The sequence below is a fragment of the Rattus norvegicus genome, chromosome 1, assembly GCF_036323735.1.
Source record: "Rattus norvegicus strain BN/NHsdMcwi chromosome 1, GRCr8, whole genome shotgun sequence".
Taxonomy (NCBI): domain Eukaryota; kingdom Metazoa; phylum Chordata; class Mammalia; order Rodentia; family Muridae; genus Rattus; species Rattus norvegicus.
The window spans coordinates 172,754,354-172,767,465 of NC_086019.1; the positions used below are offsets into that span (position 1 = coordinate 172,754,354).

General features: G+C 40.6%; 1 protein-coding gene across 12 annotated transcripts in view; it reads right to left on the minus strand.

Moving 5' to 3' along the window:
- The window catches only part of Stk33 (serine/threonine kinase 33), a 182,241-nt gene that overhangs the window by 43,193 nt on the left and 125,936 nt on the right, over window positions 1-13,112 (minus strand). For all 12 annotated transcript variants that reach the window (XM_063279347.1, XM_039094530.2, XM_017590199.3 and 9 more), the window contains 4 exons: window positions 12,123-12,210; window positions 10,204-10,279; window positions 5,702-5,814; window positions 5,006-5,091 (listed from right to left, as the gene is read on the minus strand). In XM_063279347.1, the coding sequence (XP_063135417.1) occupies window positions 5,006-5,091; window positions 5,702-5,814; window positions 10,204-10,279; window positions 12,123-12,210 (363 nt within the window). The remainder of the gene's footprint in view (window positions 1-5,005; window positions 5,092-5,701; window positions 5,815-10,203; window positions 10,280-12,122; window positions 12,211-13,112) is intronic.

Below are 13,112 nucleotides of genomic sequence, written 5' to 3' on the forward strand. Positions count from 1 at the left end.
AGAGACTGTGCCAGACGAGCCCCTGGGTCTCTCTCAGTATGTAGCAGTTATTCAATAAATATATTTCAGTTTTGAGTATGTACCAGTTACTGAATACTGACTAAATCATAGCTCATGAGCCTTTTCCTAACATAATTTTATTGAAAGATTCATTAGTTAGGGATAAAACAGCATATCCATATATAGGTGCATATGTATGGATAAGACAATTTAAAATTCAAAAGAAACTATGTAGTAGAATGGCAGAAGGATTTTTTTTAAATGTTTAAGCTGAAAACATACAAGAGGGAAAAATAGCCCATAATTAATTAGACAGCATAACGTTTCCATCCTCTCACAGGTGTGTCTATCAAGGCTAAGGGTCAGAAGCTAACGGCTAAAACTTGGATAACAGTTTGTAAATTAATGAACAAAGGCCCTGTTTATACACTGGGAGACTCTATCCTAGAACTGGGTCCCGAACCATGGACACCAGGGCCTCTGCAGAGTGTGGCCACAGAGCAAGGTGCACAGTTCAGCTCCGGGGAAATGGCTTGTGGGAGAGATTATGTGGTTTGTCTTTGTTCCCTGACAGTGTCTGAAGATGTAAAACCAAGTGAGACTTGTTAAGATAAGGGCCAATATTTAAATGGTATTGACTCATTTAAAATAAGCCACCTGGCAAATGGGCCTCACCCGCAATTGTTCCTCACTATGGAATGAAGGTAAAACCTTCCACCTGGGTTTAATCCCTTCTCTTCCTTGGTTTCCTTTCCCACTCATTTCCTTCAACATCATATTTTCCTGTCAGACTGAACTTTCTGGCTTCCTAACACCTGCCCCTTTACCTCTGATCATTTAGAAATTCCCTGTGTCTTCTTCCTTGCACTGCATATTACATACGGCCTTTTTTCTTTTCTTACTTTCTTTTTTTTTATTACATTGTAAGTTCCTTATGTTAGAGACCAAGCCTTTAATGTATTTACAACATTTTATTATCTAGCACAGGCCTGGCAGATGGTGAGTATTAAGCAGTAAAGAAAGAATAGTAAGTTTGTAGTAAGGAGCTAACACATAATAAATGACCCATGAGGATAAACTTTTGTAAGAGAGAGGGCCTCACATTGACAGCCATGATCCAGTTTTGAATGGGAGATCATCAGATAAGACAGTATCAGGCCATAGGCAGCATGATGAGGCCTTGAAAACAGTCTTCTCCTCAAATTCCAAGAGGAGCTACATGAGCAGGAAAAACACCCCATGTCATGTGACAGGGTCCTGAAGAGACAGACACACCCTTCAGACCCTTCCAAAGAACAAAGGGGGTTTCTGACTCATGGGTAGAATGGCGGACAGGCTTCATGCCACATGATCTAGGCTGGCCTGGCCTATAAGTCAAGGGCAGACACCAAGGCAGGCCTAGGTAGAACCACAAACTTATCCTGTAGCTGCAAGAGAGAGAGAGGTCGCAAGGCCACAGCACAGCATCCTTCTTATCAATTCTGTATTCTAGAGAAAGAGTCACAGGGGGAGCGAGCCAGGCTTAGTTTCTAGGAGAGGGAGGGGCTGCCAGAGGGTCTGTGACCTAGCAGCATGTATTAAAAACATGTTGAAGGATTTACCCATGTTTGAAAAATTCTAATAAAGCTTGGAACTGGAAGCTATCGTTTCACAAGCCACAGAAAAAAAAATAATTCTATTAATTTATTCCAGGGGTTTTAAAATGTAAGCAGCCAGAAGAAATTCCTCAGACATATGTTTTTAAAATGTAAAATTCCTGGTGTTAACCTGTGACCTAGGGATTTGAAGAAAATAAGAGGCCACTGACACGAGCTAGTAAGAAATGCCCATCCCTCTGACCCGATGCTGGTGGATGGGATGAAGAAGAATGAAGCAACTCACACAGGAAATCACCACGGATTGGCAGCCAGAGGAGATCTCTTCAAGCCCTGCCCTGCTGGAATGGCCATCTCAGCTGCCTTTCTTCCCATCTATCATTCAGCTTTTGAAAGCAGGGTGGCACTTCAAAATTTTTGAAACTGTGCTCACTTAAATGTATAAAAACATAATTTTTTGGAATACTTTTAAGATATAAACCATACTTCAAAATGCACAATACATAGGCTAAACTACAGACACTTTTTGTCCAATAAAGCTCTTTGAAAAGAAAATGTTACCAAGCATTAGGTATTGAGAAAATCCAGGCTCTGATATGAAGCAGTGAGGCTCTGAGGGGACCATCTTCCTCTCTTTAGACTATTTCAAACAGAGGACATGAATTGAAGGAAGACTTCAAGTGTTAGGAAGAAACAAGTCACGCCTTTCAGAAGTTTGTAAAATGCCAGCATTCTAAATTTCATACACTGAACTTAAGAGAGTCCAATATAGTACACAATATCTGTCACTTTTTATCCATTTGGCAAAGACTTCAGAGAGACAAATGTTAGAGACTTGAAAATGGAGACTTCTGGAAAAATGACCAAAGCCAGAAATAAAGCTGTACTAATTAGAAAACAAATAATTAAATGGCCAAACCCGAATGTTGTGTGATGCTAGGAGGAGATAAATTCTAAGGCATACCATCTGTTTTACAACTTTTTATTTTCCTGTACCACAAATCTACTCCATACATTTTTACAATGATCTCACAGCTAACTCATTTGCACAATTACTTTAGGCCAGAAATAATTACAGAACAGAATCCCAGAAGAGATCAAAATAGTTACAGAAGAGGGCAGATAGAATACTCTTTTGATTGAAAACTAGGTTTTAGCCTTAAAAAAGGAACTGTTATTCAAAGAAATGACTCAAATTTGTCAAAGGAAAATTAGAGAGTTTTAAAACTGATAGCACAATATATTTATACTGTCTAAACATATCTGGGCCTCTTCTGTCTTTACTCATTTCCTAACTTATCTCTTTAGCCCAGTGGTTTTACATGGCATTGATATAACTCATGGTTTTCCTGTTTATAACCCGGTTCCAGACCTATATCTGTTTATCTACTTGACCTGTCTACTTGCCTATCATATAGCATTTCAAGGTTATCATACTTAATTCAGAGCTCCTGACTCACCACCCATATCCTACAGGACGAATCTACTCTTTCATAACTGTCCGTATCTCAGTCAATGGAGCCACCACTCCTCCAGCTATTAGAGCAAACTCTAGCTTTCATTCACTCTTCCTCCCATATCCTTATTATTTCTGTAATCCAGCATCATAATCTATGGTCCATGTTTACCCAGCCCCGCTCCCTCTCCCTCTTTTTCTTCAGTGCTCAAGATCAAGCCCAGGGTTTTGGCACATTGCAAGGACCCTACTGCTGACCTACATGCACAGACCTTTCAGTCACATTTCTGAAGCCTGCTTTTTAGACTGCCACCACCTTTCAGAAATGGTTCCTCAATATTTGTCAAATTCTCTGTCTCTAAATCACTGCCCACCTCATGGCTATAATGACCTTTAAGAAGATAACTGCACAATAATTTTCAGTTCAAATATAATTGCATTTGTGTCCATGGTATCTAAAGTAGTGCCTCGCTGAATATATACTTAATTTTTAGTGAATATCGTCAATAACTATCTCATATAGCACTAGTAATTTCTATGGATCTATTGACTTAGTGACTGTTCACTCAAAAGAAATCACTCAGTATACAGTAATTTAGTGTTTATTGATAATTGTAATAAGTGGAATTAGACTTGCTTGCATATTTCAAAGTATCCTAAAATAAAAAAATTGCTTTCTCCTAAAATAGGAACTGAAGAAAAGATCATACAGAGACTGCCCCACCTAGGGATCCATCCCATATGCAGTCACCAAACCAGTCACTATTGTGGATGCCAAGAAGTGCTTGCTGACAGGAGCCAGATATGGGTGTCCCCTGAGAGGCTCTGCCAGAGCCAGGGACTAAACCACCAACCAATGGATACACATGGAGGGACCCATGACTCCAGCCACATATGCAGCAGAGGATGACATTGTCTGGCATCAATAGGAGGAGAAGTCCTTGGTCCTGTGAAGGCTCCTTTCCCCAATGTAGGGGACCACCAGGGTGTTGAGGTTGGAGTGGGTGGGTGGGAGTGGGAGCATCTTCATAGAAGCAGGGGGAGGGGGAGGAGGTAGGGGAGAGGAAGGGGAGGGGATAACATTTGAAATATAAATACATAATATATCCAAGAAAAATAAAAATTAGAAAAGTCTGGAATGGATTGTCATGGTGACTTTTTGCACTACAAGCCTTGGGGCCCAGTATTTATTGTTGTTTACCAACCCCAGTTGGTAGTTCTGCTTTGTTGTCCAGCATGGTTACTCAATCCCCAGCTATCACATTCCAAGTCACCAGGAAAGGGGAAAGGGCAGAAGAATGCCTTGCCTAGTCCATTTAGAGATGGTACCCTTCCTTCACATTTCACGAGGTGACAACAGGGACTAACTCAGAAAGCTGGGAAATAAAGACACACAACTGGAAAGCAATGTTTCCAGCTAAAGATTCAAGAGCAGCCTCCCGAGCTCTGTCTATTCCCGGGTCCTGTTCTGGTACAGGAAAGCAGAGGCCAAAGTGTCCTCATTCAAGGATTGGAGTCTAATGGTGCAACATGCAAATAAAGACTGTGTCAGCCCAGGTAACCATTTGGAGACATGTTTCCCAAGGTCCCCCAAAGACTCTCAGTACCCAGAGAGCTGAGTGAACTCTAACTGGTTCTAGAGTTTTACACCTGGAACCTGTCCCATCTGCTTCACTCTGCATGGATTTCATAAGACATTTCTCAGCTCCGTTCTACTGGATATGAAGCATCCGTGACAAAGAACAAAGTCCATTTGGATGTCTATAAATACATACAAGCCACTGTGATGACAGTTGTAACCATTTGGAGATGTCCATTTCGGAAATGTGTCAAGACTTACTACTCCTTTTCAACTTGTCAGAAGATGGAGCTAATTGACAGTTTTAAGACTACCAGACCATGTAAAATGAGTGATGTCAGGAAAAAAGTTAAAAACAAGAGTGTCATCACTTACTGTCAACCACTGGTTATCTAGCAGTTCCTTAGCTGTGATTCTGTGAGCGGGGTCTACTTTCATGAGCTGTTTCAAAGCACTTTTTGCTGCAAATAAAGGGGAGAAAATCTTGAAATCTTATTTCACTTAACCTCAGTTAACGTCACACACATCAGCAGGTCATGGTGACAAAGGCTAGTAAGTAGCCCCAGCTACTTAAGAGGCTGAGACAGGAGGATTGTTTGAATCCAAAAATCTGAGATGAGCCAAAAAAATTGAGACGACTCAGAGAGACATCCTACAACACAATTAACAAAAACATGGCAAAACGAAAATTATACATTTTCCTATTTACTTAGGGTATGATTGCATACTACAAAGTGTGCCAAGTATCATCAACACACAGGTCTAATAAATAAGACTGAATGCCTTTTACTGCTGGATAACCTGGATTAATGATCTATAGTGAAAATTGGGTTCAAAACAGCAAGTTTCTCCTTTAATTTTTTAATTGATATGTTTAGTTCAGCTTAGTTTTATTTTGTTTTTCTGGAAGTTCTGACCATGGATAATCACAGATGAAGGTTTTCACAAACAAATATTGTTTAATTCCAAAGTAGATTTATGAATAACCAGAGATTTACAACGGTTTTATTAGTGAATAATTTCTTTATATTAATTGTTTGCTTTGGTAAATAATAACAAGTCCATACTCACCAGAATCACTTACAGAATCCCAGACTGGATCTTGAAATTGTAGTTCTCCCTTCCTTATTAATTCAAAGAGCTTTTCTTCTGAATTTGCCAAAAAGGGTGGCTCTCCACACAGTCTAAACAAAGGCAGTCATTTTTTCAATTGTATTCAATGTAAGACTATCACATCAACTTTCTATAGGACATGGAAGCAGTGATGCTTTGTAGGTAAGTAACAGATGGGAAGGAGAGGATTTGCTCTCTGGCTGAAAGTAGAAGCACTGGTGCCATCCAGGCTCAGAGCTGGTCTCCTCTCAATGCCCGAGAGAAATGACACAGTAAAAGAATGCCTATGCACTGAAGCCTCAGATCTGCAAATGCCCCAAGGCTTCTGCAGGTTGGGGAGATACTAGGATCAAGGGGTTTACAGGGTAGGAAGATGTGAGAGGATGAATGCACCATAATAGTGACATGAGAAGGAAAGTCCACACTGTACACTGGATTATGGAAGCACATGGGTTATCAGAGACTGCCAAAACTCATCAGAGTTTGATGGCCAGGCAAGAGTTTTGTCTGTGGTAAATACTAAATCAAATGTTAGTAATGGTAACAATAAAATAAAAGAACAACCCTGGAAATGTCTGTAGGCTCTGAGCCAAAGCTGAAAGGGATTAAAACAGGCACAAGTCCTCAGTAATAGTATTCAGAAGAAGAAAGTCAGGAGGAAATCATCAGTAAGAAGGATGGATGCTGGGTAAATGCAAAGTCAACACCAGTACAGCCCAAGCCCTCTGCTTGAAGCAAGCATGGCCCATCTGCATCTGTAACACAGGATCTATTCGTTAGCTTCTTCTTAACAGAGCTTGGGGGAAAGTCAACCAAGCTGAGGCGTTAGCTAATCTAGGCCACAACTGTAACAGTATACTTCTGAGGTTGAGTTCAGTGCCTCAGGGTCTAGTCTCAGTTACCTTAATCGTCATCAACATTAAGACAACCCTGAGGACAAACAACAGCTCTGCCCAGGGACACCCCAGAAGGCAGTGACACTGCAAAGGTAATGTTGCCGGTCAAGGACTCAACTCTCAGGCACAAATGTACCTTCCACCTTCACTCAGAGCCCAAGGGCAGTCCTCCATTACACCTGCCAAGGTGTGGTCTAGTCCCAATCTAAGAGCGCCAGAGTCTTTTATACTTTATGTTCTCGCTGACTTGATTCAGTTGTACTTCCTAAACTTCAGTCTAAAAATCCAATCATGAACATTTTCTGACCAAGTTAAATTTCGGTATTTTTCATGACAGTGAAAATGAGGGAATTTCCCCAGCAGTGAGGGGCTTAGGCTAGAGTGGAGAGTTTCTCCTGCAAGAGCTTCTTGTTGGCAGATCAGTAGTTGTCAAGCTGTTGTACAAATTCTTACTTTTATACTTTTTATTTCTCAAGCTCATTCTGACACTTCTTTCTTCTTACTTGCTTTATTATTGCTTGGTTTTAAAATGGGATTTTAAAAGCCATAGGACACGAAAAGAAAATAGCCGGGGAAATGGCTGTGTGGACAATTACTATCTATTATAACTCGTACAGGCCAGCTGAGGCTCAGCCCATTGAGCCTGTTATCAAGCAGTGATATGCATGCATGTCCCCCAATTTCTTAGTGGCTTCTGCACGCAACTATAGCTTAAGGGCTACATTTTAAATTTTCAACTTTTTTTCTGTCCTTTGCAATTTTATTTACACAAAATGTATCTAATGGTTGGTCAATCAGCAGCATATGGAACTTTATGACAGCAATTTCCTAGCACATCCAGAAAAGGGAAGCCATGACATGAAAAATGCCTCTTAAGGCTTTCTATTGTCTGTTGCATTCATAGGGATCAGGACAGCAGAGGGCAGGAACCATAAAGAGTATTTATTTATGTTAATTTCACCTTGAGAACGTATGTTATCATTGTCCAATTAAGTAGAAATGAATCCAAGTTAACTGATAAACAAGGAAATAGCCCTCATGGAGAACGTAATGTGCTGTGCTTAGGGTGAAGGGAGTTATCTACAGGGCCACAGGGCTCAAACAGATTAATGAGTGGGCACTGGTGAGTTAAGTGAGAATCCTCTGTGAAGAAAGGAAGATGCCCTTTACTATGATGAGCGGCTATACTCTGGAGCAGAAATATTCTAATTAGATATTTAAGGAAGAGAAAAAAAAGGAAAGGTATGTAATACACTTGGCTTTTCTTAACAGTAAATTCAAAAAGTAGCAAACACCATACGGATTTTGTAATGATTCATTATGCAGATTAATATGGACTTTTGTTGTGTAGACCTCTTAAAAATATGAAAGATTTATTTAAATAGTTACATTTTAATTAAAGATGAAAACTCTGGATATCTGTACCATGATTTAATCGGCACAAAACAATGATCAAAGCTTTATGAGCCCGTTCATACTTCATGCTGTCTAAGCAATGATGCATGTGGACCAACCGTCTTCCATTTCACACAACTGTGAAAATGTTACTCCACTGATGTTAGTATTTAGACATGATATGGAAGAGGCGGTGCACAGCGAAATCTCCAACATGACCATAAAACTAATGTTGCATCAACATTAAAGTGTCTAGATTCACTCAAAGACAAGAACAGTAGTCACTAACTTTTCAGAACACCTCTTAGACAATTCACTTAATTCAATTTAACTTGTGTATTGAGCTCTGAACATGGGCTGACTGTTGCATCAGATGCCAGAGAATGATGAATGGTAATGCCAGATGAGTAATTTGAACTTCACAGAACTTACAGAAACAGATAAGATAGAACATTATAATATTACCATGCAATTCGGTTTTTAAAAGTGTTATTTATGCATCACAATGAATGCTATCAAAGCAAACCCTACTGTTTAAATATTTCTTTATTAGTATTGCAACTGTTACACTGAGACAGGGTCTCATGTAGCCCAGCCTAGCCTAGATCAGACTGTAGCCAAGGATAACCTTGAAATTCTGATCTTCCTCCTCCACTTCCCTAGTGCTGAAAGTGCAGGCATGAACCACCACACAGCGTACACAATGCTGGAGATCAAACCAGGAATTACTGTGTGTTGGGCCGGCACTTTACCAACAAAACTAACATCCCAGTCGTATTGGGGGTACGTTTGTTGGGGGGGATGTTACTATTTTGTATGATGCCTTAAATCCTATGTGCAACACAGGAAAGTTTATATATAATAAATGAATATTGGTAAGGTGGGAGTTTGGAAAATAGAAAGCTTTAGTGTTTGGTACATCTGGGAGAGCACACAAAGAACACACACACACACACACACACACACACACACACACACCATGCAACACAGAGTGTGGGTAGCCAAAAGTCATTACAGAAAGAGGTAAGTACATAAAAACACACACACAGCCCAAGACTGGAAAAACAAGCTAGAGTTAGTTGCAAATGATTTGCTAAGTCACACTACATTAAATATTCTGATAACTTTTTAGAGCAAGGAATAATCATTAGAGGGCTTTAGTCTAGAAAGAGAATGATGAGCCCTGAGAGCAGTGTGAACAGCAGATGAAGTGGAGGATGAACAGAAGCAGGAAAGACAGCCAGAGAGAAAGACAGCCAGAGAGATGAGTCAACAGGGCCGAAGAGAGGTGAAGATGTTCTCACCAGGAATTGCTGAGGGCACTTCATAGGTGAACTCTTAGAGACTGGGATTTGACTGAATCATGGGAGTGAGAGGAAAGGACAAACAACCCCATAAGTACAACAATACCAGTCAGAGCTCCCAGAGACTAAACCACCATGCAAAGAGTACACATGGACAGACCCATGGCTCTACCTGCACATGTAGCAGAGGATGGCCTTGTTGGGCACCAATGGGAGGAGAAGCCCTTGGTCCTGCCAAGGCTGGACGCCCCCACCCCCCAGTGTAAGAGATTGTCAGGATGGAAGGGGTAGGTGGATGGGTGGGGGACTACCCTCATAAGAGAAGGGGGAGAGGGATGGGATGGAGGGTTTATGGATGGGAAATCGGAAAAGAGGATAATATTTGAAATGTAAATAAATTTTAAAAATCCAAGAAAAAAAAGAATTATGGAAGCTTTCACAGTGCTATGGGAACTGAGAAATGCAACACACTCTCTAAATCCTAAAGCAACCTCTACCTGCACCCAGTCCCCACTGTGCCAGCAGCACTAGGCGGCCCCACCTCCCACTCCTGATGGCTGTAGATGAAGCTCTAAGCTGCAGCAAGGGGCCAGGAAGAGTAGATTTTCACTTCACTCAGATCATGTGGGACACTGTTGCATTGGTAGATTAGGGCAGTGCAAAACTAAACGATGCGAATACATAAATTAAACAAATACTTAGGAGGTGACCCTGAGACCTGGGGAGAAGGCCCTCAGGATGCAGCTTGGTTGGGTTTCAAGCGACTCCTTTAAGATACATTGCTTAGATCTAATCTAAAATCTATGTCAATCTACAGCCAGAGACTTCACTTTTATTTGCACTGGTCATTCAGGAAGTTACTTACAAAATGTACATTATGACACCTATGCTCCAAATGTCACACTGCTGGCTGTAGTCATGGGCATTGATGACCTCTGGTGCTGCCAAATAAGCAGAAATAAAATATATTAATAATACAATAAATTACTTTTAAATGCTTAAACACAGAGCATGAAAAATGTGCTGATGTGTTTTGTAATTTATTCCTCTGGAGGGAAACAAGAGCCAACAGCAGATGCTGAATGAATAATGTACAGGCCTTCCGACTGATGTCACTGACTCCTCCTCACTCCTATCAATTAGCTCCTAATGGGACAGTGGCATAAGCTGCTTTACTAATGGCAGTTCTTTATTCCTATGAAATGATTGGTTTTACAAAGATAGTATAGTTATTTAAGAAGACAATAATATCTTAGACTTACCCCAAAAATAGAAGGAAACACACTTTACTAAGTATTATTTAAATCAAGGCAAATATGTGCAAATCTGAACTCACAGAAAAGCTAATGTTGTGGTTATAAATCACTCCAGCAAATAATGATGATGTTTATAATTTCATAGCACTATGATACAGAATATATCTTATTTCCCACATTGTTTAAGTAAGGAAACTGAGATATAAAGCACAGTCACCTGAGACTGGGGCAATACACTAATGAGTGCTAGCACAGAATGAGGTTCCAAGTACGTGTGACTCAAGTCTGTGCTCTCTGCTAACAAAGGTATTCACAACATGGCACTTGCTTTAAAGATGAAGTTTTAGGGTTTTGCTTCATAGTTGCTATGGGGAAGCCATACTTATCAAGAGAACACTCCCAGTCTTCTCCACAAACACACTGGCCATGTGCTTGCATACCTGCACACACACACACACACACACACACACACACACACACACTTTTATAACAACTACTAAAAGCAAGTGGAATTTTAATTTTCCCAGTCTCTATGATTATAAGGGATGGAAAACAACAAAAAGAAGCCAAAACATACACAGGAGAACTCTAACACTTCACAGTTGTGCAGTTTGTCTCCAGATAATTGAAAATTATCAGTGTTCCTCTTTTAGCAATTATTGTGTGTTCTGCAGTCCTTAATGCATGTGAGGCTTTAAACACAGAACCATCAAAGTGCAGATTGTCCCATGGCTGTGTCTGTCATGAAGGCAAATTCTGAGTTCAGATGCAACGCAGGCTGCTGTCCTTTCCTGCCGCACCACAGAGCAGGGACCTAGGACTCTTGGCCTCCACTTCTCAGTCTTCTTAATTATCAGGGGCATTTCAACTTGCACTGTCATCCCAGCCCTCAGGGAGGCAGAAGCCAGAATATCTGTGCCAAGGAGCCATTTAGGAAGTCAGCAAAGCCCCACAACCATCTGTCTTCCCTCTTGTTCTCTCGCTTGTTATCAGTGCAGACAACTAATAAGCGGACATAAAGCTCAGGGTGCTGGATATATTTTCCCCATGTAGCTACAGACCAGATGTCTTTTGCCAATGGGAGGATATGAACAGAATCTAAAGTAGCCTTTCCCTTGTAAGACAGAACAATTTAAAAACTTTATGCATCAAGTAGGCAAAAAAAGCAATGAACAAAGTATACTTTTCAGCAATAAAAACAGATAAACTACTGATACAACAACAGCATGATAAAATAGCAAAACCATTCTGTGGAACAGAAGACACAAATGAGTGCACAGCATATGATTCAGGCACAACCAAGTTTGGTGATGGCGAGCACTGGGAATGACTGGGAATTAGAGAGAAAATGGTGGAAAGAGACAGGATAGTAAAAGTGCTGTGGCCTCACTGGCATGGTGATTCTATGAATCAGAGCTCACTGTGGAGCCTATGGCAATCCTCCTGTCTCCACCTGCCAGATGATGGGATGGATCACAGGCTACCACACCCTTCAGGTGTTCTGACTTCTTCAAGTCTCCTCACTTACCCATATAGATAGGAGTGCCACATGTAGTCTGCATCATGCTTTCACTCCTAGAGCCATGCTTCTGCACGGCCAAGCCAAAATCAGACACCTATGAAGAGACACACGGACTCAGTCATGCAGTGACTTCTGTCCACTTCCTGAGGACAGACTTTTCCTTCTATTACCAATAGAAGACTGCACTTGCCTTCTCTGCTCACCCTCTCTGGGTGGAGAGGAAACTCGATACAGAGAACCCATGATGTTGACTGTTCATGCATTTTATTAACTTCCTGGTAAAGATATTTATAAGTTCTTTCATTGCAAAATACAGCCTTGGAATGTATTCTCTATTTTTCTGATAATAGAGTTATGATCCTTTGAAAGCACTGTTTAAATGCAAATAATTATCCTTATCAACACTCAGTAAGACTTTTAAATGTATGTATAACTAGTAAGTACTTGGTTTTCACTACTATTATTTCTTTGTGAGTTAGAGTATACTAATTAAAGCCTTACTGCACTATATAAAATTAAGCAAATTAGCAAGGAGAAAAAGGCCCACTTCAACATGGCTTGGCCAGGGATGGGCTGAAGGCCTTTGCTGCAACTTCAGTCCCCTGCTGTACTCTAAAACTCAGTAATTACATCTTCAGTTATTAAATATTTGGCATGTACCTTTGGTTGACTTTCAAAATGGAATGCCCTTGCACCCAAAGCAGAAACACAGGCTCATTTATGTATCGTACAAGCAAAGCACAGATTCTTTGTTCACACTAAATGCAAAACTGCCAGTATCTTACAGAGTATAAGGAGTGCTCTTAATTAATATATGAGATTGCCAAATTACACTCTACCCATCTCTCTTTCTGCAGTTCAGGCTACCTAAACTCATAACGTGGCCAGGCTTGCCTTAAACTCATGGCAGTCTTACTGGTTTGGCCTCTCATGTGCTGGGAATTGAATCAATTATTCCAGAGGTTTCCATAAATATCCCACTGGGCATAGAATACC